The sequence below is a fragment of the Lonchura striata genome, chromosome Z (assembly GCF_050655825.1).
Source record: "Lonchura striata isolate lonStrDom1 chromosome Z, ASM5065582v1, whole genome shotgun sequence".
Classification (NCBI taxonomy): Eukaryota; Metazoa; Chordata; class Aves; order Passeriformes; family Estrildidae; genus Lonchura; species Lonchura striata.
The window spans coordinates 664,816-688,773 of record NC_140740.1 but is presented as its reverse complement, the minus strand read 5'-3'; the positions used below and the strand labels follow the sequence as shown (position 1 = coordinate 688,773).

The 23,958-nt window shown below is 41.5% G+C and overlaps 1 protein-coding gene across 4 annotated transcripts in view; it reads right to left on the bottom strand.

Annotated features, from left to right (window-relative positions):
- Positions 1 to 23,958, bottom strand: part of MSH3 (mutS homolog 3) — a 94,148-nt gene that overhangs the window by 49,510 nt on the left and 20,680 nt on the right. For all 4 annotated transcript variants that reach the window (XM_085566389.1, XM_085566386.1, XM_085566388.1 and 1 more), the window contains exons 9-12: positions 10,652 to 10,764; positions 8,260 to 8,374; positions 1,975 to 2,059; positions 1,289 to 1,398 (exon numbers count right to left, since the gene is read on the bottom strand). In XM_085566389.1, coding sequence (XP_085422515.1) covers positions 1,289 to 1,398; positions 1,975 to 2,059; positions 8,260 to 8,374; positions 10,652 to 10,764 — 423 coding nt within the window. The remainder of the gene's footprint in view (positions 1 to 1,288; positions 1,399 to 1,974; positions 2,060 to 8,259; positions 8,375 to 10,651; positions 10,765 to 23,958) is intronic.

Below are 23,958 nucleotides of genomic sequence, written 5' to 3'. Positions count from 1 at the left end.
CTCCGCTGACAGCTGCACACACCGAGCCGGCTTGTCTCCAGGGCAGGCAGGGAAATAAACTGGTTTATTTACACTCAGCCCCGCAAAGCAGCCCCAATTTCCACCCGAATGCTTTTCAGGACACAATGCCCCAGTAACCCCCATGCTGTTTAGGATGGTTACATCAAAAGTTTTTGGAAGTGGGAAAGATACAAGAAAGCTATTATTAGAGTAATTTTAAAAAACAAACAAACAAGGGGTCACTGAAATTAACTTATTAGAAAAAGGCTAATAAGAAAATTAAGCAGTGATGCTGCAGAAGTACAGCGCTTTAACATACTACATTTGGTCAAGGAAAAAAGATTGCTTCTGAAGAAACTGGTAAATTACCAGCAACAGCAAGATCCTAAAGCACTGGCATATCTCACTATTTAAACCTGTCAAAAACTAATGAACATTAAAACTGCTTAATTTATTTTCAACAGTGTAAGAGGGGAAAAATACTGTGGATAACAAAGTTAAAAGATCTCATGTAAGCTAAACTGAAGGGAACAGAGTGACAACTTCACTGAACTCTACACTGACAGTGCCCAGGAAACGTATCCAAATGAATGGACCCAAAACCTCAAATTGTGGGCAAATCCAGCCCAAGGACTCAACACTGCTGTTTACTACACATTCAACCACAACACCCAAATCGAGTCTGCCAAGAGAAATCAGAAAGGATGGAGTCCATCTCAAAATTGAGACACGTGAAAACCAGCAGAATACTGCTACAAAAAACAGCATTTCTAAAGCACTGCTAAATCAAGCACAGGTCAAAATACTGGAGTGGCCAAATAATCATCACCTCTCAGGATTAATGAAAAGGAACCCTCTCCTGTGCAATACATTGCATACAGGGATAACAAAAGCATCCATAGCTACTTTAGATGGAATTAAACATGTTAGGGATGTAAATACTTGTGAAGCAAGGAAACTATCCAACATTAACGGGCAAGTTAAGGAACAAAACAACCTCCAATCCGAGGTCATCCTCATCCATTGTTTGAAAAAGGATACAGAATTAGAATGGTGCCCACTCTGATTTCTGCAGAGGAATTTCTAACTTGGTCCAAACACACTATTTATCTGAGCCCAAAGGAGTTCAACTCCTTCAAACCTAAATTTAACACCCATCACTGCTGTTGTGCCATTTGCTGTGCAGACTGCTGTGGATCTCAGGTCCTCAGGATAAACAAATTCCCTGTGCACACTCAGCATCACAACTAGAAAACAGAGGTTTAGCCCAGGGTAAGGAACCACTCACCTCAGTTTCAGGAGGGGCTGGGTCACCCATTTCTTCAACCTTCGACGTCCAAACGAAGTTTTAGTGTGGTCCAAGACCCAGAGCAGGCTTCCTTTTGTTTTCATGTCAGTCTGAAATAACGAAAATAACCTAATTATTTTTATCTGAGCAGTCAGTTTTCCAGTGGGAGGATCTTCATATTATTCAAAACATTGCATTTGGGCTTTAAGATACGGCAACTGTACATTCATTATCTATTTCCTTCATCAACAATGCCTTACATGAAGAACCTCCAGGAGTTATAAAATACTTAATTATGCTTTTCCTTTAGCTAGAAAATGGTTCTTGGGAAATGACCAGGATAAATTAAACAGTTAAAATAAGTCTGTGCATAAAGCTCTGAGCAGGAGCACAAAAACAAGCCCTACTGCAGACATCACTCAACTGCAGTTGCTGAAGAAATTAAACTTCAGGTAAGTTCCTTGTTAGTCAAAGTGCAGCACAGTTCCTAACTCATACTAAAAGCTAGTACACATTAAATTCATTTATGCTTCTGAAAATGTTATCTCCCTTCAGTCTGATCCCATTTAAAATAATTTAAGACTTATGGGTCAGATTTGCAAACCTGATGAACTTCATTGGGAAAAGTACGTCAAACAGCCGTGAAAATCTCCGCATTTATTTTAAAAAGTTACATTTGTCCTTACCTGATTCTGTAAAATTTCAAGATTTTTCATTGTTGTCCCATTAAGTGTCATGTATTCAGCTTCACTGGACAACTGTTTGAAATTGCTGGGGAGAGGAATTTCAGATGTTGTATCTCAAATTTGGGCATGGGTAGAACACTGAAACACTCTCAGGTTTCTCACATTAGAGAATTCAACAGCTTTGCAAATAAATCTTTAAAAGTCAAGTAATAAATTAAAATCTCTTCAAATATATAAAAGCACTGAACACTAGTAACTTCTTTTAACTTTCAGCTTGGGAAAATAGAATTACAGACCTCTTCTCCATTTCCTACAATGACTCTGACAAAGCTCAGAACAAAACCCAGCCCTCCTGTTATCTAACCCTTTTCCACTAAGTGGTTAATTTATTCAGTTTACAATTTAGCAATGACAGGACGAACAATTAATAATTCAAGAATGGAACAAATTTTTAACACAACTCATCACCAAAATATTGTATCAAAATACACATTTCTTTTTACTACTGCTGCAAATTTAAACAGCCTGCAAGTGTAATTATGTAGGAAAACAGAAACAGAGGAGATTGAAACCATTTTATTTCGTTTCAATATAAAATAACCATGACCAAAATCACTGGACTTCTTGAGACTCATTAGCAGAACTGGATGAGACCAACCCAAAGGTTGTGTTACTTGAGAATCACCTTTAATAAAATAATGGTATGAGCTGTGCAATCATATTAGGCCTGACCATCATTTCAGTCTCAGACACACACAGAGTAGTCAGGACTGTGAAGTGCCATGTCCTCACTAAATGCTTCTGACAAATCAAGTCATGATTGTCTGCATTAATCATCCTGCTGACTGCCCTTTGCACAGAATCTAGGACACTCTTTGCTGTCCTAGACTAAGCAGAACCACTTGCTGGGCAAGATTTAAAGCAGTTTTACTTGACTTTTTTGACTCACAAGAAGTTTTCCAGTGCTTTCAATTTTAATGCCTCTGGAAAAGTACTTGAATGCTCTACCTTTTCCTGTTAGACACACACAGCTGCATTGCTGCTACACTAAAACAAGAACACAAAGCACCAAAACTTTCAGAAATATGAAATATTCAGAGACTAATCTTATATATTTATGTCATATGCAGGTGCTTGGGCCTGCTACCAATTTTTTTCCAAAATAATGGGTCAAATTAGAAGTATTTTCCACAGAATTGTAAAAAAAGCAGATTCAACTGAGGGCCCTCAAGAAGTTTAATGACAGCTTGGAAGTACAGCTGACTCAGAACTGTACCCATAGTCATAATTATTCTGCTTTGTGTGCTATTTCAGAAACCAAGGAAATTGACCAGCAAAAGAAAACACTGGAGGCAAAACCAGCAACACTTTCCAAATTACACAACATTGTAAGCAACAAAACAATACTTATTTTTATTATCCTCAGTCACAACTGCTGATGCTGGCAAAAATTAATTAGGAATGATTTCTGCTTGGCTCCCATTCCCTGCATGAAACAACAAATCCCATCTGCTCCAAAAGCACCTTTCTGCATCCAGGACCAACTGCAGTTTCCCAGTTTGCCATGCTCCAGCCTCTGGTCTCAAACCCAGCTGGGTGAGAGCCAAGAGGATGCTCCTGGGAATCCCTGTCACATCAGAGCTTCGGGATGGTGGATTTCTCTGCCTCTGGTGCTGCCTGGCTTTTGAGCACCCAGCACAGGACACACTCTGCTCACAGCAGGGCTGCTCAGGAGCGCCTGCAGACAACTCACTCTGCTCCACTGCACAGTGCATTTACCCTTCTTTCACAGTGTATTTACAGTTCTTTCAGATCAGACAAGCTGGAGTTGTTTTCACAGCATAAATTATGTGTGTCTTACATTACCCAGGTGTTTTCTTTATCGGAGTTACTTCACCCTGCTATTAATCGTGGTAATTGAGAGTTTAGAGTACATGAGTAACAGCCAAGATCAACTGCAGGATATGCCCAACCAACAATTCCACATGTCACAGCACAGAACATGTTTTGCTTCCACCCACTCATCTTCCTTCAGTTTGGGATCAGAACTTGATAAAAATGTGAAAAAAAAAAACAACACATTCTTTATAAGGCATTTAGAGACCAAATGACAGGAGGAGGTTGTAGGTAACTATTAAATGAGGGCTGGTTTTGCAGCAAAGGTCTCAGCACAAGCCTTGTGCTGCTGACAGCCCTCCCTGCACTGCTGACAGCAATCCAGAAATCTCTGGGGCAGGACCACGAGGCCAAAACTCCTCCTGTAGGTGAAACTGTGACCCCAGCTTCCAAGCACAGCCCTGCAACAGCCTGAGCACTCCAGCAGCACACAGCCCAAGCTGTGGAAACAGCTGGCAAGGCCACAACAGCAGCGTGGCAAGGCAGGGGCAAGAGGAAGGGAAAGAGTAAACAAGCAGAAGCTTCCAGGGAGCTTCAGGAATCTTACAGGGAACACTCATGAAAATGAGGCTCCTGTCCATAAAATTACTTTTTCGGAGCAGGACCACACAATGATGAGTATGGAAAGGTTACTGTTCTGCTTCAGGACAGCAAAGCACATCCCCAGACTTCAGTAATTATGTGTAACTGGAGAAACTGGATCATCTGTGTCATTTTCTCAGTACTTAAGGGGTTTATAAAAAAAAGTGAGAACAACTTTCTACCCAGACAGTTAGGACAAGGCGGAACAGCTTTAAACTAAGGTAGGATAGATTTCGTTTCACGCAGGAACTGTTCCCTGGGGCTGCCCCTGGGTCCCTGGCAGTGTCCAAGGCCAGGCTGGACACTGGGGGATGGCAGAAGGTGTCCCTGCCGTGGCAGGGGTGGCACTGGAGAAACCTGAAAGTCACTTCTGACCCCAACCAGCCTGGCATTCTGTGACTTTACCTCTCGAAAAGCTTGCAGTGAATGGTGGTTTTAATGTGCTGTGTTCATTATTTCTTCCATAGGAGATAATACATTTAATTTCATACTCAGTATCTCAGCCTAAGTGATTTCATGCTATTTAGATCAGGAACTTTCAACTACTTTAATTTTCCAAATCTCTAATGTTTCTGAGAAAAGCTGCAAGGCACCCTGAAAGCAACAGGTTTTCTTTGCTCAATTACCTTTTACAGAGCTCCAGGGTCTATGTCTTTGACATCTCTAGCAGTGAATAAACCACTAAATGAACTTAGACAAGAAGAAATGCAGGAACCCCTAAAAGCTTTAAGAAGTAAAAACAAGTCTCTTCATTTTCCAGAAGCACTAGTTTTCTTTAGGTTTCATACCAAAGATATTTACCACAATCTGTGTAGCAAAGGATGTCAAGTCCAAGACTGTTTTGTATTTAATTAACCAGGTTTAAATTCATTAGTGAGCATTTCCATGGGGCTAGAACTTTTGATATGAATCCCTTTTTGTTTTGTGTATGATTTCCTGCATTTCTTGAAGTTCATCCATCACTGTTCAAAACTTACAAACTTCTATCTACAAAGTCTCTCTCCTCCATATCCAACATGCTGGAAAACACAGAAGTAAAATTAGAATACAACACAACACATTTCCTCAGCAACTCCTATGCCAGTGATCATTTTTTCAAACAAAACCAGATACTCAAATGTACTTAAAAACCTCTCATAGGTGCGTACTAACTTCTTGACAAAAGCCTTTAATAAAGGTCTCTCCATATGCAAAGGTATTAGAACACACAGATTAACAAAAACTTGTACCATTCATTATTAATCTATTTTTACTTGCTGCTGGAACTCTAAATCAGCCTAGCCATAGCTTGGGCTCCTGCTGCAGCAGAAATCTTTATTTCTTTGTAATGTTTTGCTTTTTTTTGAGGATCTTACAAGTATATTTAAAAGCTTCATCAAAATATTAGAGCAAAATCTGCTTCCCCCCACTACTGAGGATTCCTTGACTCACATGGTAACTCATGACTCTTCCTACTAAACTGAAATGGAATTTTTTTCAGCTGGGAGAAGACTGTCCAAAGAAGGTACAAAGGTGTAATGGATTTTTCTTCCTATCAAACAGGTCTTCATCCAGACCTGTGACACATTAACCAACTGAAAACCACCTCACAACTCCCACTTCATGCTCATCTGTATGTGCTCACTGACCTGAATTCTTCTAGGAATTTCAAGCTGCCTGACAATGCAATGGAAGTTATTTCTCTTCTATTTCCTAATTCAGGACATTAATGAGCCTGACATAATTCGCTTAAGTCTTTCACTGTTCAGTATTTAGACAGCATTTCACTGGCATTAGGAAAAAAATATTGAAGTTGTTTTTTTCTGAATATTTGGCTCAGTCTGTCGATCCCCATGAAACACCACAAGCAGAAAGTGGAACTCAGCATTGGGTAGTTGAAGCACAAAGGCTTTAGAAAGAAATACATCAGAATCCAAGCTCCTGACCACAAAGTTATCTTAAGAAATGTTATTTTATTTATTCACAGAACTTCACCCAGCTATTAAGTATTTCTTTGCCTTTTCCCTCAGATGTTCATTTCATCCCCAGACATCCATTAGAGCAACCATCAGCAGGCAAATGCCAATGCTAAGATTTAGTGCTTTTCCTTCCCAGTATATAATGTACTTGATTTTAGGAAGCAGCTGTTACAAATGTAACTGAATTCTGCTCCATAACCCTTCACATAATTATACTTGTCCTCTGCTAAAGAATTACTTCCACATAAAAGATGGATTTCACATTTTCTCCATCTGAAAGAACATTCACCTCCTGTGTGATTGCACACAGGGCACTGTGACAGCAGTGACCCGCCAGCTGACCAAGAAATGGCATTTCCTTGGAATTCATTTTCTTCCTCAGAAGTTCTACAAGATTTCTCCACCTATGCCAGCATATTAAAAAAAACAATTATTTAAAAAAAAAGAAGGCAGTCAAAGAAGATAAGCAGGCACACCACAGTGCAGGAGCACCACAGATCAGCAGGGAAGATGCCACAGGAACTCTTTCCCCATCAGCTCCTTGAGCACATCAAACCTTTTGTTAACATTCAAATACAACTTGGAGAGAAGGGCATCTTAAGAAATCCATCCCAAAATTCAGAACACCTGTATAATTTCCAAATATTTTGGTGGACACCTGGGAAAGTGTTTAATAGTTTTAAATGCAGCTGGTAATCTAAACTGGTAATGCAGGGAGCCCTTCAAAATTGGGCTTCAAACTCTCAGAATCCCACACAACATGTGATTGATGTACAAAAGATATGAAATACTTCTAAGTTTCCAGTTTGCAGCCAGACTGACTTTATTAAATCCTGCATACTTATGGGACAGAGGAATACTGAGACAACTGGGAGAATATTTTGCAGCAGATCCATGACAGATAAAGCTGTTTTATTCAATAAGCCTCAGTGATATTTCCAAAGCTAAGCCAGGTGGGACAGCAATGTTTTATACTCATGGAAGACAGGCTAAGAGAAGCTTTAGCAGTGACATCTTTCCATTTTCATTTGATTCCACCTGCATAGGCCTGTCACAAATCTTGAGTACTCATCTCAGCATGTCAAATACACCCAAGCAATGGGACTGCTTAGGAGGTGACAAGGTTACATCCATGTCTGTGTGTTTTGCAGTAACTTTGCACAAGTAGTGGTGCTCTAGCAACAGCTTTTGCCATGATCCTTCTCCCCACTCCTACTTACCCCTGAGTCCAGCCAAGGGATTTTCCAGAAAGCCAGGATGTGTTCAACAGTTTTTTTAAAACTGGTAACTAGATTCAGCAGTTGAAACAGACCTGCTGAGTGCTGCCTGATCATTACAACACAGAGTTTGTACCTGCCTCCAGAGCTACAGAAAGAAAATATTATTTACACACTGCTGGCAAACTGCAACGACATCTGCAAAGCTAAGTTGCAACAGCAATTTTTTGGTTTTTTAGGCTGCCCAGAAAAGCCCTATATGTTGGTTAAACACTTAAACTGAGGTTGGGATGCAACAGATGATATAAACAAACTTTAAATTTTTTCCCTAGTATCTACCAGTTTTTGCACCTTGTTTGTTTTCAGTAACACCTGGCAGCAGTACATGCTCATTCACAGCACTGACACTAATGTCTACACAAACATACTTCAAAAAGGTTTCCCTGAAACACCCCTCCCTCAAAGAAACCACTCGATTCTTTCACTTCTGATTAGGAAGTCAAATGTAAGGTGTAATTTTTACAAAGACTATGTTTATCACCAGCAAGTTTTTCATTACAATCAGGGACACTGTCTGCTAAATTTTGCAAGAAGTGGTGCTTTGAATTGGAAATTTATATAAGGCAACTTACCTTGGATTGTAAAGCATCTTTTCCAAATTAAATTCTTTGAGATACGTAATTACTGCTGCCAGAGAGCAAATAACAGGCTTATCCAAGCTTAGTATTACAGATAGGTTTTGAGGACCTAAAAAAAAAAAATTTTCTTGTCAAATGTTTATTTTGTGGTTAACTCACTGTGTACTACTAAGATATTGTAGAAAAAGCATAATCTGCTTTTCAAGTTATTCTAACAGAAATCTGTAATGTAGATACAGTGTTTTATGATGTCTATAAACCAACATAAAGCAAGGCTCCAAATTAACAAGGTTCCAAATAATGCAGAATTGCAACAGTGTAAACACATTAAGAAACAGAAAACATTTGACTCTGTGGGTTTTTCTTCATAAAAAATTACTAACTGTTGACATAACAAAACTTCTGAATATACAAACTAAGAATGGAATTCTGACATCTTCATTTTTGTGCACAGTGCTCTACTACAGTGCCTGTTCCAGCTGCAACAGCAGGAAAACTCACTCCACAACACCACAGCATAAAGTGGTATTTTTAAAATTGCACACGGTTCAATTTTTTTCAGGGATTCAGCTTTTTAAAGCTGTTCTCAGGTAACACCTGCAAGAACTTTAGAACTTAGTTAACAAGACGGTTACTCCTGTCTTCAAAGAGGGCAAGAAGGAGGGCCCAGGATATTCCCAGGAGACAGCTCCATCCCTGGGAAGGTGCTGGGACAGGTGGCTCTGCAGGTCACCACCCGGGTGGCTCTGCAGGTCACCACCAAGCCTGTGGAAGGAGAGGTCACCAGGAGTGGCCAGCAGGGACTGGGGACATCGTGTTCACCAAGGGGACACTGTGTTTGTGAGAGCTGGGCAGAGAGAAACCTAAGGAGGTTCAACAAGGGCAGCTACAGGTCCTGTGGCTGGGGAGGAATAACCCCAAGTACCAGAAGAGATTAGGAATGACCTACAAGAGTCCAACTCTGTGGAGAAGGACCTCAGGGTGCTGGTGGATGGCAAGTTGACCATGAGCTGACAGAGTGTCCTGGGGACCAGAAGGGCCAGTGGGATCCTGGAATGCATCAGGAAGAGCATGGACAAGATAGGGAGGGGATCCTGCCTCTCTGCCATGTCCAGGTGAGGCCAGATCTGGAGTGCTGTGTTCAGTCATGGGCTCCAGATTCAAGAAAGACAGGGAGTTGCTGTAGAGGGTCCAGTGGAGGCCATAAAGATGATTAAGAGTCTGGAGCATCTCTTATGAGGAGAGACTGGGAGCTGAGCCTGTTTAGTCTAAAGAGGAGAAAACTGACAGTGTTCAAGTTTAGGACATCTTTTTAGCTGCATTGGCTGTCTTGAGACCCTGGCAATGGGCCCAGAGACCTTAGCACAAAGTCAAAAACATTTGTGCTTTTGCTTTTAGTTTGTGGAAAACTGCTAACCTTGTATGAAGAATTGTAAGCTATAAATAAGAGCTTAAGTAGTGTGATATTTGAATTAACACAAAGTGGAAAAGTAGAATTTTGAGATCTTTAGAATTTTTAGAAAATTTTGAGATTTAAGGGGTCAAAATAGAAGAATTTAGGTGTGTCTTAGCTTTCTTTTCCTTCTCCTTGTCTTCTATGTCTTAGTATCATGGTAACACTTTTCTATTAAAGACACACTGTCTAACATAGATGATAGATATTAGCAAATTAATATAAACAAACTATACGTAACTTTTGATATAAAAGGTAAACACCGCCCAAGAGGGAAAATAAAAATACCACAGTCTCCTTGCTAGCCAGAGCTCAACAAGTCAAAAAAAGAATGTTGTTATAAATAAGGAAAAATAACCAACCTTAAAAACACATTCTAAAACATTCCAAACTTTTTATTTAGCTACACAAACTAAAAAACAAAGAATTTTTACAATCTTAAAGCTGTTCCAGAGCCCTGGAACAGCTGCCCAGGGAGGGCTGGAGTGTCCCTGTCTGGAGCCATCCCAGCCCCAGCTGGACATGTCCCTGTGCCCCTGCCTAGGGGAGCCTGCCTGGGCAGGGGATGGACCAGATCATCTCCAGACAGCCCTTCCAGTCCCAAATACCCTGGGATTCAGTGAACTCTTGAGAAATATTTCAGATGATGAGTAATCCCCCTCAGCTGTTATGCACATTTAAATTTAAATCTGTCTAAACACACACCTTCAAGCTATGAAAAGAAGTAATGGTAGCCCTATTTCATTTCTATTTAAATAATGTTCCTTTTCCTCCAAGCTCAACATGAGATCCCACTGTGCAGAAAATGAAGCAAAGGTGGCCAAAAGCCTACATGAATGTAAAGGCTAATAGGGTGCATGCTTCAAAGATATTTGGAATGAAAGACCTGTAATGTCAGGCACTTCCTTTGCATAAAAATCTGAACAAACATACCTGCAGTACCAGGCACCTCTTTTGCATAGAAGTCAGTAACCCTCTGGAAAGCATGGCTGTACTCAAAATTGAGGTTTTCCATCCTTTCTATCCTAATTCTGTCATCCTGTAACCTGCAAAGAAAAAAAATATTTGACTCTCAGGTTTTTACACTCCCTTCATGAAAGCGGTTACAAAGGTGCACTTTCTTTTGTCTTTGCTTTGTTAGGAGTTGAATGGGTAAAGAATTAAGAAATGAGGTATTAAAGTAGGGTGAAAACATTTTCAAGCATGCTGTATTTTTTAAAATGTTTTTTCTAACCAAATAAAGCAAAGCCAAACAGCAGCAAGCACAGCCAAAAGAGGTGGTCTAACATACCTAACATATGCAATGTAGATACTAACACATCTTCACCAACCATACCAAGTACTTGCCTTATCACTTCTTAAAGTCTCCTGACGAACAAACTTAAGCTGTTATCCCACTCCATATTTAATTATCCTTTGGAAGATTTTGTTCCTTGTAGAACTAAAGGGCTGGATTTCTTTTAGTCTTACTGCAGCCTATGCAGCCAAGGATGTTATTACTGATAACCCTCTCCTGCCAGCAGTTGTTACATCAGGTATATCAGCAGTTCCTCCCAGTTCAACAGCACCACCAAACTTTACTAAATGCAAACATTTCCACGCTGCCTGTTTTTCCCTACCTGGTGGCTGAAGTTAAGATTAGATGCTGCCTTATCATTGCAATTTATAAAGCTGTTGATAAGCACTGAACAGACAAGCTGGTTAAAAAACCCCAAAGGAGAACCTTGAGCAGATTTACACAGCTACACAGTGAGCACTGAGCCACGGGCCAGGAGAAACCTCCAGTGAAAAGACACACAAAAAACCTACTTGGCCTCAGGGTTTCCACTGACTCTCACACCCCTGTGGGATGCAAATAAGCCAAGTGCCTTGAGAAGACTGGAATTGTGCCAATGAGAGGCACTGTGCAGGTATTACAGCATGGAAGTTAATCAGTACCCTTACAGCAGGGCTTTCCAACTTCACAGGAATTTCAGATTTTCTGCCTTACATTACACACACCCCCGCCTGAAAGGATCAATACATCTCTGAGGCCCAGCTCTCAAAAATAAGATTTAATTTCTACAACATGTGTCCAACTAACCAGACTTGTCTCAGCACATATTCTGTGATACTTTTCTGCCTTCAACTGACTGACCAAATTACATTTTCAGTTTTTATATTCTCTGGGACTCCCCTCTTCCCAGCCCTTCTCAAGATGAGCAAATATCTTTCAAGCAAAGGAAAACACCAACCCAGTCAGCTGTTTTATCCCTTGCTTTTTCCCCTTGTGTTGTACAATACCTTTTTCTGACCCAGGGATGGGACAGCTGAGAGGTGTTTTAAAACCTTTCATTCCATTTTCAGTCTCATGAGAAGGGTGAGACAATACAGATGTTTTAATTCATGCCACCACAATCAGAAATTACCACTTCCTAATTACAAACACTATAAGTGTTCTTGGCCCATCAGCTTTTTGCACACCACGCTGTAGATGCCTTAAAGCCAATCATCTAAAACTACCCCTCATGGGTCCCACTGCAGTGCATCTTTCATGGCTCTGTTTCTCCAAAGTACCCAGTGTTATTTGTAAGTCCACCTTCTGAAAGTTGTTTCTAGCTCCATTTCTCTCTCAGCAGTACCTGTCCTACTCCATGGCATTTCTAAGTCAGCATTTCTGGTCTCGAGGTTTGCATAGGGATGTGAGCCTTCTGTCAGGCTTTGAGAGTTTTCTACAAATCCATTTCCCACATTTGCCCCTCTCTCTTGGACAGAAAACACTTCCTTGATGGCCTTGTTCATCATTCACCGTGCACAGTGAAGTACACAAGGCACTACCGCTATTGATGCCACGAACAAACAATAATAAACCTATTTTGCAAACCTCCTTTAGCCAAGGTGCAAAGCTCCATCCTCCAAACAAGTCACCTAACCATGATCCATAGTTTATTTTAATTTGATTTGTCAAGTCTCAGTTTCTGAAGCAGTTTGTGGATGGACACTGAATGGTGAGACAAGTTCATACAACACAGTCCTTCAAAATCTCTACAAATCCATTTCCCACACCGGCAGAGCACCTCTGAGTCAGCGTTCAAAGACACAAGGGCCTTGCTGCTGACCATGTGTGAGCAGGGACTTAGAGAAGTATTTTTACACACAGATTTTATTCTTCATTTCTGCCTCTTTATATTTTCACAGCAATGACTACAGAAAAAGAAGGCTTAACAAGGTCTGCAGAGGTGATTTGCAGAATGGAAGTCAAAAAGGAAGGCTTTCCATTTCACTGGATGGCTTGTGCCACACCTGCTTTGCTTTGTAATCATTAACTGGTGTAATTTTCTTCAATGCTTTTGTGATTTTCTTCCCTTTTATACCCAAATGTATCCAACTCCTTAGCATAAACCCTGGAATATGATAGTTACAATCAGTATATGTTCAGTGACTTCTGATGGCACTTTTGTTCGTCAACTCAATGAATGAGAAACATTCAAAACTATTCACTAACTTAAAAATATTAACTCAGTGATCTGCAAGATCTTAAAATATTTTAATATCTGTATTGTAGATACAGCAACATCAACTATATATATGACATTCTGACTAAAGAGTATGCACCTGATATTTTAGATAAAGTAAAAAAAATGGGAAGTTACAGATCCAATGCGCAAAAAACCCTGAATTTTTAACAAGATGCATGAAAACAAAGTTTGCTGCAGAAGGTTTTCATGTGTGTCCTTTGTGCAGCAAGATGACCACCGAAGGCCATTTTCCTGATTATAGGCAGGGTGAGGAGTCGATGCTTATTTTATCTCTCCAGCCACCAATGCCTGTTTAAATCAGAAGTCAATTCACCATCAGCCTCTGTAAACATCACTCTTGTCAGGAGCTACAGATGAGCTGCGGTTCAGCTCTTCCCAGCTCCCTGAAAACAAGCCATGCCCTCAGTCCCTGAGCCCGTCAGAGATCAACTCAACCCCTGCCCAGTCCTTCTGCACCCCTGGACTGGGCTCTGAGTGCCCAGGGAGGGACGGACCCGCCGTGCCCCCACCAGGGCACCCTGCTCCTCCCAGCCCTGGCACTCGGTGCTCAGAGATAAATTACAGAACCTGCCAAGGACACAGCCACCACCCACAGCCAGTGTCGGGTCCAGCACACCCCTCTGGCTGCCCTGGCTGGCTCCAGACCCTGGCACGAAGTCAAAAACACCTGTGGCTTTGATTTTAGCCCGTGGAGAAAACTGCCAACTCTCTATGAGGAATTACAAGCCACAAGGGTTTGAGTAGTGTGATATTTGAATTAACACAGGGTAAAAAATATAATTTTTTTGATTTTTAAGGTAAGGGGTTCAAGGGGGTACAAGATGGAGGAATTTGGGCATGCCCTGGCCTTCTTCTCCTTTGTCTTCTCCTCCATGCCTTGGTGTGATGGTGACACTTTTCTATTGGTTTAAGGTAGATATTCACAGTCTAACATAGGTGATGGGAATTGGTGAAGAAATTGTAAACATAGACATGCAGTTTTGAGTATATAAGGTGGGAGCCACCAAGGACTCGAGGCCAGACTGCCATGGCTTCTTACTTGGCGGACCTCGGCAGGTCATTGAGAAAAATTATCAATAAGGAGAAATAAACAACCTTGAAAGCACAATCAGAAGCATTCCAGGCTCCTTCTTTGGCTGCATTTGGGCTAAGGGAAGCAAAGACTCTCTACAATCTCTCTTGGGATCACACCCTGATCATCAGCACCCCGAGAGAGAAATCCACAAGCCAAGGGTCTGAAATCAGTGTGCCCACAACAGCTGAATAAAGGATGGGACCCTGCAACACACAGAGGCACACTGCACTGCAATAATGCAATAAATAATGGAATAATGCAATATTGTAATAAATAATGTCATAATGTATAATGTAACACGTGCATCCTAACCTACACCGTCTGTGCTGCTGTTACTGGAGGGACTGATTTATCTGTCACCCTGCTGGCAAAGTGAAAAACGATCAACACTGCTGGGTTTAATTCCTCTATTTATCTGACAATTCGATGCATCAACTTAAAATTCGTGGCTTAACAAGTGCTGTAGGAAAAATATTTAAAAGAGACCTCTCAGTTTGACAGAAAGGTCTCTTAAGAAAAACATTTATGAAAATGCTAGAAGCTAAAAGGAAACAACACAAATAAAACTAATTTACAGAAGCGGACTCAAGATACCTAAAAAATAGTAAAATCTTTTAGTAAGAATGAGCTTGCTTTAAGCACAAGAGCTAACTGCACTTGGCTGAATAAAGCAGAAACCACTTCACTGCTGCTCTACACTTCACAATTAAACAGGCATAAAGTAAAGAAAGACTTACTGTAAAAAGACACCACCAAACTGAGTTTCCTTAAAGCTCAGCAAGTCCTCCTAAGGAAAGCAAGAAACTGCACAATTTTACCTTTATCCTGCCATGCCCATTCTCCTTTAATTGTAGAGGTGCACAGACCAAAATGATGCAGAATTTGGGAAGGTGTCTGCTCCTAAAATTTAGTATGAAGTTTTTACTTCTGAATGCTAAGCACAGATCAGTAAAGCATAAATGATTTAATTTTCTTTTCCCCATACAATTTATTCAAACTGCTCTTTTCTCTGCATGCCTCATAGTTTATTCAGCTGGGATGACCAGTCTGTCACTGCAGGGAAAAAATGCCAGCACTGCCCAGCAGGGCGAGGCAACCTGAATGCATTAGTCCTTTCAGATATCCAAGCACACTGTGTCACCTTCCCTTACCACCACGCTTGGCAGAAACTGCATTTCCTTCACTTGTCACCACTGGGTTACCTTTGTTAGCCAGCCTCTCCTAGCTCAGGGTGATGCCTTAACAAGGTTGCCGTGAACAGAGGCTGGACAGAGCTAAGGAATAAAGCAGGGATTTATTAAAGGATCTCCTCCATGGATCCACCTTGGGCAGCACCAGAGCCCAGCCAGGCCTGCACCCAAATGAAACCAAATGGTCCCAAAATGAACCCAAGATGAACCAAAATAGCCCCAAAATGAACCCAAATGACCCAAAATGGTACCAAAATGAACCCAAGATGAACCCAAATGGTCCCAAAATGCACGAGCGCTCCCGGGGCTCTCCCTGGGATCAGTTCTGCTCCATTGGCACCTTGGAGTTCATTGTCCCATTCCAGCTCCAGCCCATCAGTCCCATCCTGCTTGTTTTTCTCTCTCCAGCCCACGCTGTTTGTGCTCCTGGGCTGAGGTTTGGATCATTTGTCCTTGGTGCCCAGCTGGAGCAGGAATTGTTGTGTCCCTGCTCTGTGCACAGAGCTCAGCATCCCCTAATATGAAGCCCAGACACTCACTAAAGCAGCACAGAATGAGAAAAATAGAAAAGCTAAACCTGAGGCATCAAGGGGGCTCAGTTCTGAGTGTGTCTGTGGAAATGGAGATCCATCCTCCCTTTTTGGGTGAGCCTTGGCACAGAGCTGCAGCAGCTTCTCTGGCAAAGCCTCAGGGACATTTCCAAGCAGTTGTTCTTTTGGCACCAAGCACACACATTTTTAGAAGCACAGCTTTTTCTGCAGGCAGAGTCAAGTGTTTCCCCACGCTTGATCTGAGCAGCTTTCAGATGCCAGAGATGGAGACTGCTGCTGCAAAAAGCCAGCAGCACAGTCACCTTCTCTGAATATCTGACACAAATGTCTGCTGTCCACGAAAACCAAACAGAAATCACCATGTGGTGTTATCAGTATGTTACATACAACGACACCACCCCACAGCACCTCCAGCTTCCAAAATGCCCCATCCCAAACCCTTCCTCAATGCCAGAGGATGCTGAAAAGCCCAGAAGCAACTCCGACACACTTCAATATACATACACACATATATGTGTATCTGCCTACTCACAGGCATGGTACATATACAAACACGCACACACACAGAGAAAAACTTGAGGAAAACTCCTTGCTTGCCTTTTTCCATCCAAACTACCAGCATTTCTCAACACATTTTCTGACTTTCTCAGGAAGAACTACATCTGAAAAGAACTCCAACCACACTGACAAGCCTAGAGCCTGGAACCAAGGAATTCTAAGAAAACATTCTTTTAGCTTTAGGAACTCAGAGGCAGGAGCTGCCAAAGAAATGGAGTAAGGAGGACAGAAAAAAGCAAAGGGCTGTGCAGGCTCTGCATGAGACTGCATCCCCTCTGCCAGGGCAGAATTAGATATCACAGGATAAAACACAAGCACAGCTGTATTCCAGCAGCTTCTGCACTCACAAATAGAAATCTTCTTCAGGCTTCTTCCATCTGGCTATCTGAAGAATGGGATGAAACACACTGCACTCATATCTTGGAAAGTAGAAAGGATCAAAAACTGCTAGGAAATTATTTATTATTAGCACCTGGGAATAGCCAGGATGAGCAATAGTCGACACTGAAATAAGACAATCCCAGCACGTCAATTTAATTTCCCTCAATTGCAGAGGAGCTGGCTCTGTGGACAGGGAAGACGCAGATCCTGTACCTGCTTGATCTCAGGCAGGCTATTTCACATCTTCACACGTCCTCAGAGCTGCTGTGCAGAGCGTGATTCACAGGGAAGTGCTCTTGCAGAGCATACCAAGCTCTGGAGAGCAGCACTCGGGCTGGCAGCAGGGCCCCTGTGGGATGAGGTGATGCTCTGGGCTCAGCACTGCCCCGGGAGCAGCACCCACAGAGGCAGCCCCAGAGAGGACAACCCCAGCCCACTCACAGGGTGTGAGGCTGAGGCGGCCACAAAGAGCCTTAGAAAGAACAACTCACAACATGGCAGAGAAACCCCTGGCATGCACCCATTTCTCCATCATTTATGGCCGTGAACAAACACGTGGAGGGCAAATGAAGCCCTGACCTCTGATGTAGAAGTTCTTTCCATTCAATACCCCAAGACTGTAGAGTTTACTAGTTTTAACATGATTGATGACAATCAATATGTACACACCTATCTTTAAAATCTCTTTCTAGCACAGTGCAAGGCTGAGATTATCAAGTAGATCATCAAACCATCCTATCACAGTGCCAGCACAGGGCAGCTCCTACCCAGGGACCAGCACTGCTTAAAGGAACTGCAGTGCTTTGTGCAGCTGTCGGGTCCCACAGCTCCTCAGTGCCACCACAGTATCTTGCCCACATATCTAGCAATGTTTACTTTCCTTTATATATACAGATATATATTTGTATATTTCAAATATATACAGGAACACTTGACTAAGGTCACTGTTTATTTTCGAGTATGTTCAGCTGTCTGTTCATTATGATCTACCTAATACGATACTGGTGGCTCTTTGTTCTCAGCTCAGATTGCTTTTATCCAAGACGTGTTTTGCAGGAGCTGTACAGAACATGATGCTGGGAGTCACACTGGTCTGGCCCCATCAGAGGTGTGCCACAGACAGCTGGTAAGGGTGCACAAGGCTGTCCCCAAAATCAGCAGCTCCTCCACTCAGGATTATGCCAACCAGCAAAAGTCTCTCTCCTTGCAGAGCTTCAAGCACATTAAACAAAACAAAAAAAACCCCAAACACGCCAAACCAAATCAAAACCAAACCAACAACAACAGGAGAAAAAAAAATCAAACAGCAACAAAAACCAACCACAAACAAACAAACCAACCAAGGCAACAATAACACCACAAAACAAAGCACAGGAAAACCCTGCCCAGTATCTGCCATACTACATGAACAGTGATGAAATAATGCTGTTTCTATTACACCCCATGATGGATAAACAGCTGTTTCTGAAGCATTATGGAGCATTTCATAACCCATGTTTTTGCCAAGTTGTAAATAAAATGTTAATTATCTGTGTTCTTTCTCATCAGGTAGGATAATTTTCTGTATTTTCTTTCAGTGTGGGCCTTACACTTCATACAACAACGTACAGCTGGACAAGCAAACAATAAAAAGGGAGTAATTACTCATTTAATTCAACACTATCTCTTACTATTGTGTCTGGTCTCAACTGCTGTGCAGCTGCAGCTCTGTGTTTACATCACTGCACCTCCTGACTGCCACATCACTCCTCTCTGATTCTCTATTCTTCACTCTACCACTGCTGCTGTGCTTTGTAATTTAGTATTAAATCCAACTTTTGCACATACCCTTGCTGGTGATTTTTTGAGCAAGCTCAAGCACACTCATTCAGGATACCACTTAATACTATTTTAGTTTCTTCTTGGATTACAAAGCCTTTTAGAAGGCTTTTTACTAAAAGGGGCCTTCTAAAAGCAAGTTTGCAACACCAGACAATAGGTTGGCAGACAGAAAAGTTGACTTCTGTATTACACATTATATAACTCGAGATTATTACCACTTTACCTTGCATCACTTGGGGAAAAAAAAAAACAAACCTTGAAGTGTTTAAAAAATATTACCAATAAATTAAATAATAAGAAGAGCATGACTAAAAGAAATCAAGGAATTCTGGACAGGCAGAGCAAAGGAAAAGATGACAGAATAGTCTTGAAAGAATTAATTTTGGGATTCTAACACAAAAGTCTGGGCTATCACCTTGTTCAAACAGCAGCATTCCCACAACCTCTGGAGAACCCCCAGCACCCTCAGTGCATCACACAGCCTCCCCAGATGACTGCACAGCTCTTTGTTCCAAAAGGACATGTGCTGTCTGATCGTACTTGTCCCGACTGACAGGAACACAAAACGTTCTCATTTTCAGCAGCAAAAACTTCTGAGCACAAAGCACTTTTTTCTGTCTCTCCTGTAATATTTTTGCAGAGGCTCCCCACCTACCCGATCTCTCAGTGAAGTCGTAACCATTGTGCTTCTGTCAAATCTCTGCCTACTGCCATCAGCACTCAGCATCACAACCCCTCTCTAGCATCAAGCTGATGGGGGAAACAGTCAGTAGAAAACTTCGTATTCAAAGACATATTTTTTGAAGAAGCAGAAGTAACAGTCTAAATTCAGCTTGAGCAAATCCAAGCTCAATGCTTAACGATATTTCCCAGCTATTTTAATTATCCCCCCTTCCCTTATGCCATGTGTGAGCACAAAAATCTCCCAGGCATTTCTAATTTCAACATATTTGAAACAGCACTGACCCTCACAATATTGGAAGTTACATGGGTCATACGCATACATATGCCAAACACACAGTGCTTTGTCCAAAAATCAAACAGCTGCCCAGGGAGGGCTGCAGTGTCCCTGTCTGGAGCCATCCCAGCCCAGCTGGACACATCCCTGAGCCCCTGCCCAGGGGAGCAGCTCCAGAGGAACCTTCCAGCCCTGCAGTTGAGTCTGTGATACAGGATTACTGCTGAAGGAGGAACCAGATTTGCCCAGGTAATTGGTAAAAAGATACTCTACAAGCAGAGACTGAAAACATCAATAGGAAGTTGAATGGAAGTCACCACCAGCTTATGAAACATCATTTCCACAGATTATGTAAGAAATAACTGAGATGCTGACAGACAGGGTCCATCCATGTCTCTGTTTTAAATCACTCTGAGCTAACCTCCCACACTGCTGCCACTACTCTACCTGCCAAGAACTGTCAGAAACATCATTCCTGTTCTGTAATCACAAGAATTGCTGTGGAAATTTACCAAGGAGCACTCAACATCCAACACAGACCTCCATGAGAAAGCACACTGCCTCTGCAAGCAGCAAGGCCACAGCTGGATCTTCCACCCCTCTGAAATTATTTCAGTTCAGGGGATTTAGGGTCATGCTCAGGAGGGGATCTGGGTGCTGTTGAGGCTCTTACACACCTTGCTTTGGGCTGCAGAGACACAGAGTGTCACAAAATAGACAAAAACCTCAAAAGCAAAACCCTCCCCCAAAAAAAAACCAACCCCAAACAAACAAACAAAAAAACTACGAAAACCAAACGAAATAACTAAAGATAAAAATCCACCCCACTGAATCCTGTTGATAAATACTCAGGCATCATGTAAGATCACAGACCAACGTAGTCAGAAAAAGTAAAATCCAAATTAGCCCATAATACCTCAGTTTAATTTAAACATGGAAGGAAAGTATACACATGACTGTGTTTTCAAGCTATGATGGTAGGTTATTACATGTGACAAGCAGGCAGAAGACCTGCAATTGTTCTTTAATTCTTTGTTTATTCTAAGAAGTTATAATAAAAAGGATAAAAAAATCTAAAATGTATCTTCAGGATTTTAATCATTTTATCCAGATATTTTTGCACAGATATTCTGGATTATTATCTTTGATAGGTAATTATATTCAAAATAAGTACCTGATCCATATCCCAATCTGAAAATTCTGGATACCTGCTCCTCTAGGGATTAGTCTTCATTAAAAAAAAAAAAAAAAAAAAAAAAAAGTGGAAAACTATATTCACTCAGGCTGCAGAGGAAGAGAAAACAAGCATGGTGATTGCATTCCATCATTAGGGGGCTAGAGCACGTGTCAAATGAGGACAGGCTAAGGAAATGGAATTAATCTGACATGGGGAAAGCTAAGAGGGCATCTTCTCCCACCCTGGGGGCATTCAGGAAAGCCTGGAGCAGATTCTGCTGAGAGGTGCATGGACAAAACCAAGCAGCCACAAGACCAGCTAAACACTCAAACAGGTGATGCAGTGAAGCTGGGGCTTCCTTTCCTTGAGTGCTTCTGAAAGTGGACAAAAATGTAGAATACCTGAGCTCCAGAAAGCTCATTCAAGAGAAATTTTCCAAGATTTTGAGAAAAAAAAAAAAAAAATCTAAGAAACAGTGTAAGTCATCAGGCATGTTATAAACCAGCTGTAGCCCAATTGCACAAATAAGAAAAAGATCACAGGAACTGACTGCACAGCCACTGCTCCTGCAGACCCTTCTGTGCCCCAGGACAGAGGAGAGCACACAACATTTAATGCACTGCTAACACAGTAGAGTCCTGTTGAGGACTTCACCCACCTACAAGGTAAGAGATATCTTACTTCCTTATCAATGGCAAACTCCATCTGCAACAGGATGTACCACTCAAGCCAAATATCCAAGCAGGTTCTCCAGCTGAGACTGTGGCACAAAGTCTCTTTTTTATTTTTGGTTTTTGGCATGTGCAACTCACTGCTCACATTTCATTCTCCTCTCACGCCACTGACAGAACCACTTGAACTAAGTCCAACCAGAAGGATATGATAGATTACGTAACTACTTCATCCTTCCCTTTTTTCTCTTCAATTTGGAGGCTCAGCATTTGGGACACTAGACATTCAAGTACCCTCTACTCTACAGAAATAAAAATTTTAAAGCCAGAGCAGGATCTTCCAGACGTCAGCATCTGTAATCACAAACGTCACCAGAGACCATAAAAAACCCCAAGTATTAAAGAGGTCCATCCTAAAAATCAAACCCACTGCTCTGAAGACATTTCAATAACCAATCTAAATTCACCTTTGTACATGGCCTGGACCTTGCAAAGCCTTTTTACACTTTTCCAAGAAAGATCCAGCTGTGTGATGTTCCAGTGCATTGTCCCTAATGACCTCACAGCCAAAGGAGGCTGGAAAATTGTATTACCCCTGATTTTCTTCCAGAAATGTCTCCATCTGAGCTCTCCAGCTATGATTAAAATAAAAAGACTCCCAATTCCAAGCTCATAAAGACACTTTCAAATATAAACACAATAGGCATAGTTCTGCTCTGGCCCCACTCCTTTCTTCTTTGCAATTACTGGAGTTATTCTCCTCCAGTGCTGTCAAACCATGGCAGCACTTGGAACAAAACTTTTAAGATATGAGAAGGGTGATGAATATAACAATAAATCCAAGTCTGAAGTGAGAAAGAAACTCCTTAGGAAGTAATCTGAATGAAAGCAAGAAAAGACATAAAAGAGCAGGAAGGTTTATTGTTACATGTGCTAACTTGGCAATTAATACTGCTTTCATTCTGCACTCAAAAACCAGAAGAGGCTTCAGGGTTTTGGTACTGTGCATTAATGGCATGCTATTTTTAATAATTCTACCTCAAAAACAAATGTGATTCTCATGCATTTAATTAAAAAAAAAAATAAAAAGAGCCCTGCAAATGGTAGGCAATTGTTCAACTGTTGCAAGAAGGCTTCAAACCCTGAGAGCTGTGTGCCCAGTGCCAAGCTCTGGTTTCTGAAACGAGGAGGAAGCTGCAGAGTTTGGTCATGACCTGCCTTGCACAATGAGAAGTGTGGTTTTGGCACAAATTGAGGGTGGTTCCATCCCCAGAGATTCCCTATTCTGGGAGCTCTGCAGCTCCCAAACTCCTCAGAGCTAGGAAACTGAAACATGGGACAGGTCCAGGAGCCCTCCCAGCACCCGGGGACAGCCCTGTCCCACCTGGGAGCCAGCTCTGTAAAACCACAGGACAAACCACTCTGCCCCTGCAGGAAGATCTGCTCAGCCTCAGCCCAAAACACCACGGAAATCTCTCTGCTAAAGCAGAATTTGGCACGGGCAACTTCTCATCTCCCTCAGATCAAGAGCTTTGCATGTTTTGTAGTGGTTTTAATAGAGGCTGCTGGACAGAAATCAGGATACATCTGGCTGGTCAATTAAACTTGCAATTAATGTCTTCTTTGATAAGCTGATACAGATTTAAGAGTTCATTAAATGTGATGAATTGAACTTGTTAATTTTTCAACAAATCATTTCAGGCTTTCCTGTGAGATGTACAAAGATGCTTAAACACAGTCTCATCTCTAACAGAATACATACAAGTAGAGTGTTAACAATTCTATCTTCCATGTAAAATATTTTTGTCTTATTCCACATTCCTGTAATCCAAGAGTGGGATGTTTTCACCAGAAATTGTTATTTACCTTGATTTCCTGCTCTGTGAAAAGCTAATACAAGAGAAAAAGCAAGGCAGTTTTTCCCATGGGTAAATTTAGCATGTAACTTAGCAGATGATGTGCACTATGTATTCTTTCTTTCCAAGGATTTACCATTAAGGAGCCAACTGCAAAAAGCCACTTAAATTATTTTACAAATGGAACAAAAAAACATTTCGAGGAAGAAGGTGAAGGCAGCTTGGGCCAAGTAGTATGCTTTTAAGGAAAAAAAAAATAAAAAGAAAGAATTCTAAATTGAAATTCAATTTATCTCATGTTTACACTTTGGGGGTTGGCAATGGTTCAGCTAAAAATATAGTTTTAAGTATCACAAGGCTGCACATCATCTCTGGAGAAGTGAGCTGGAAACAGAGGTGGCAGACTTTGTTCTGCTGGGGGCTTTTCAGGTAAGTCAGAATTTGAAGAAATAAACAGTATCTTAAATCTACAGAAAATGGATAC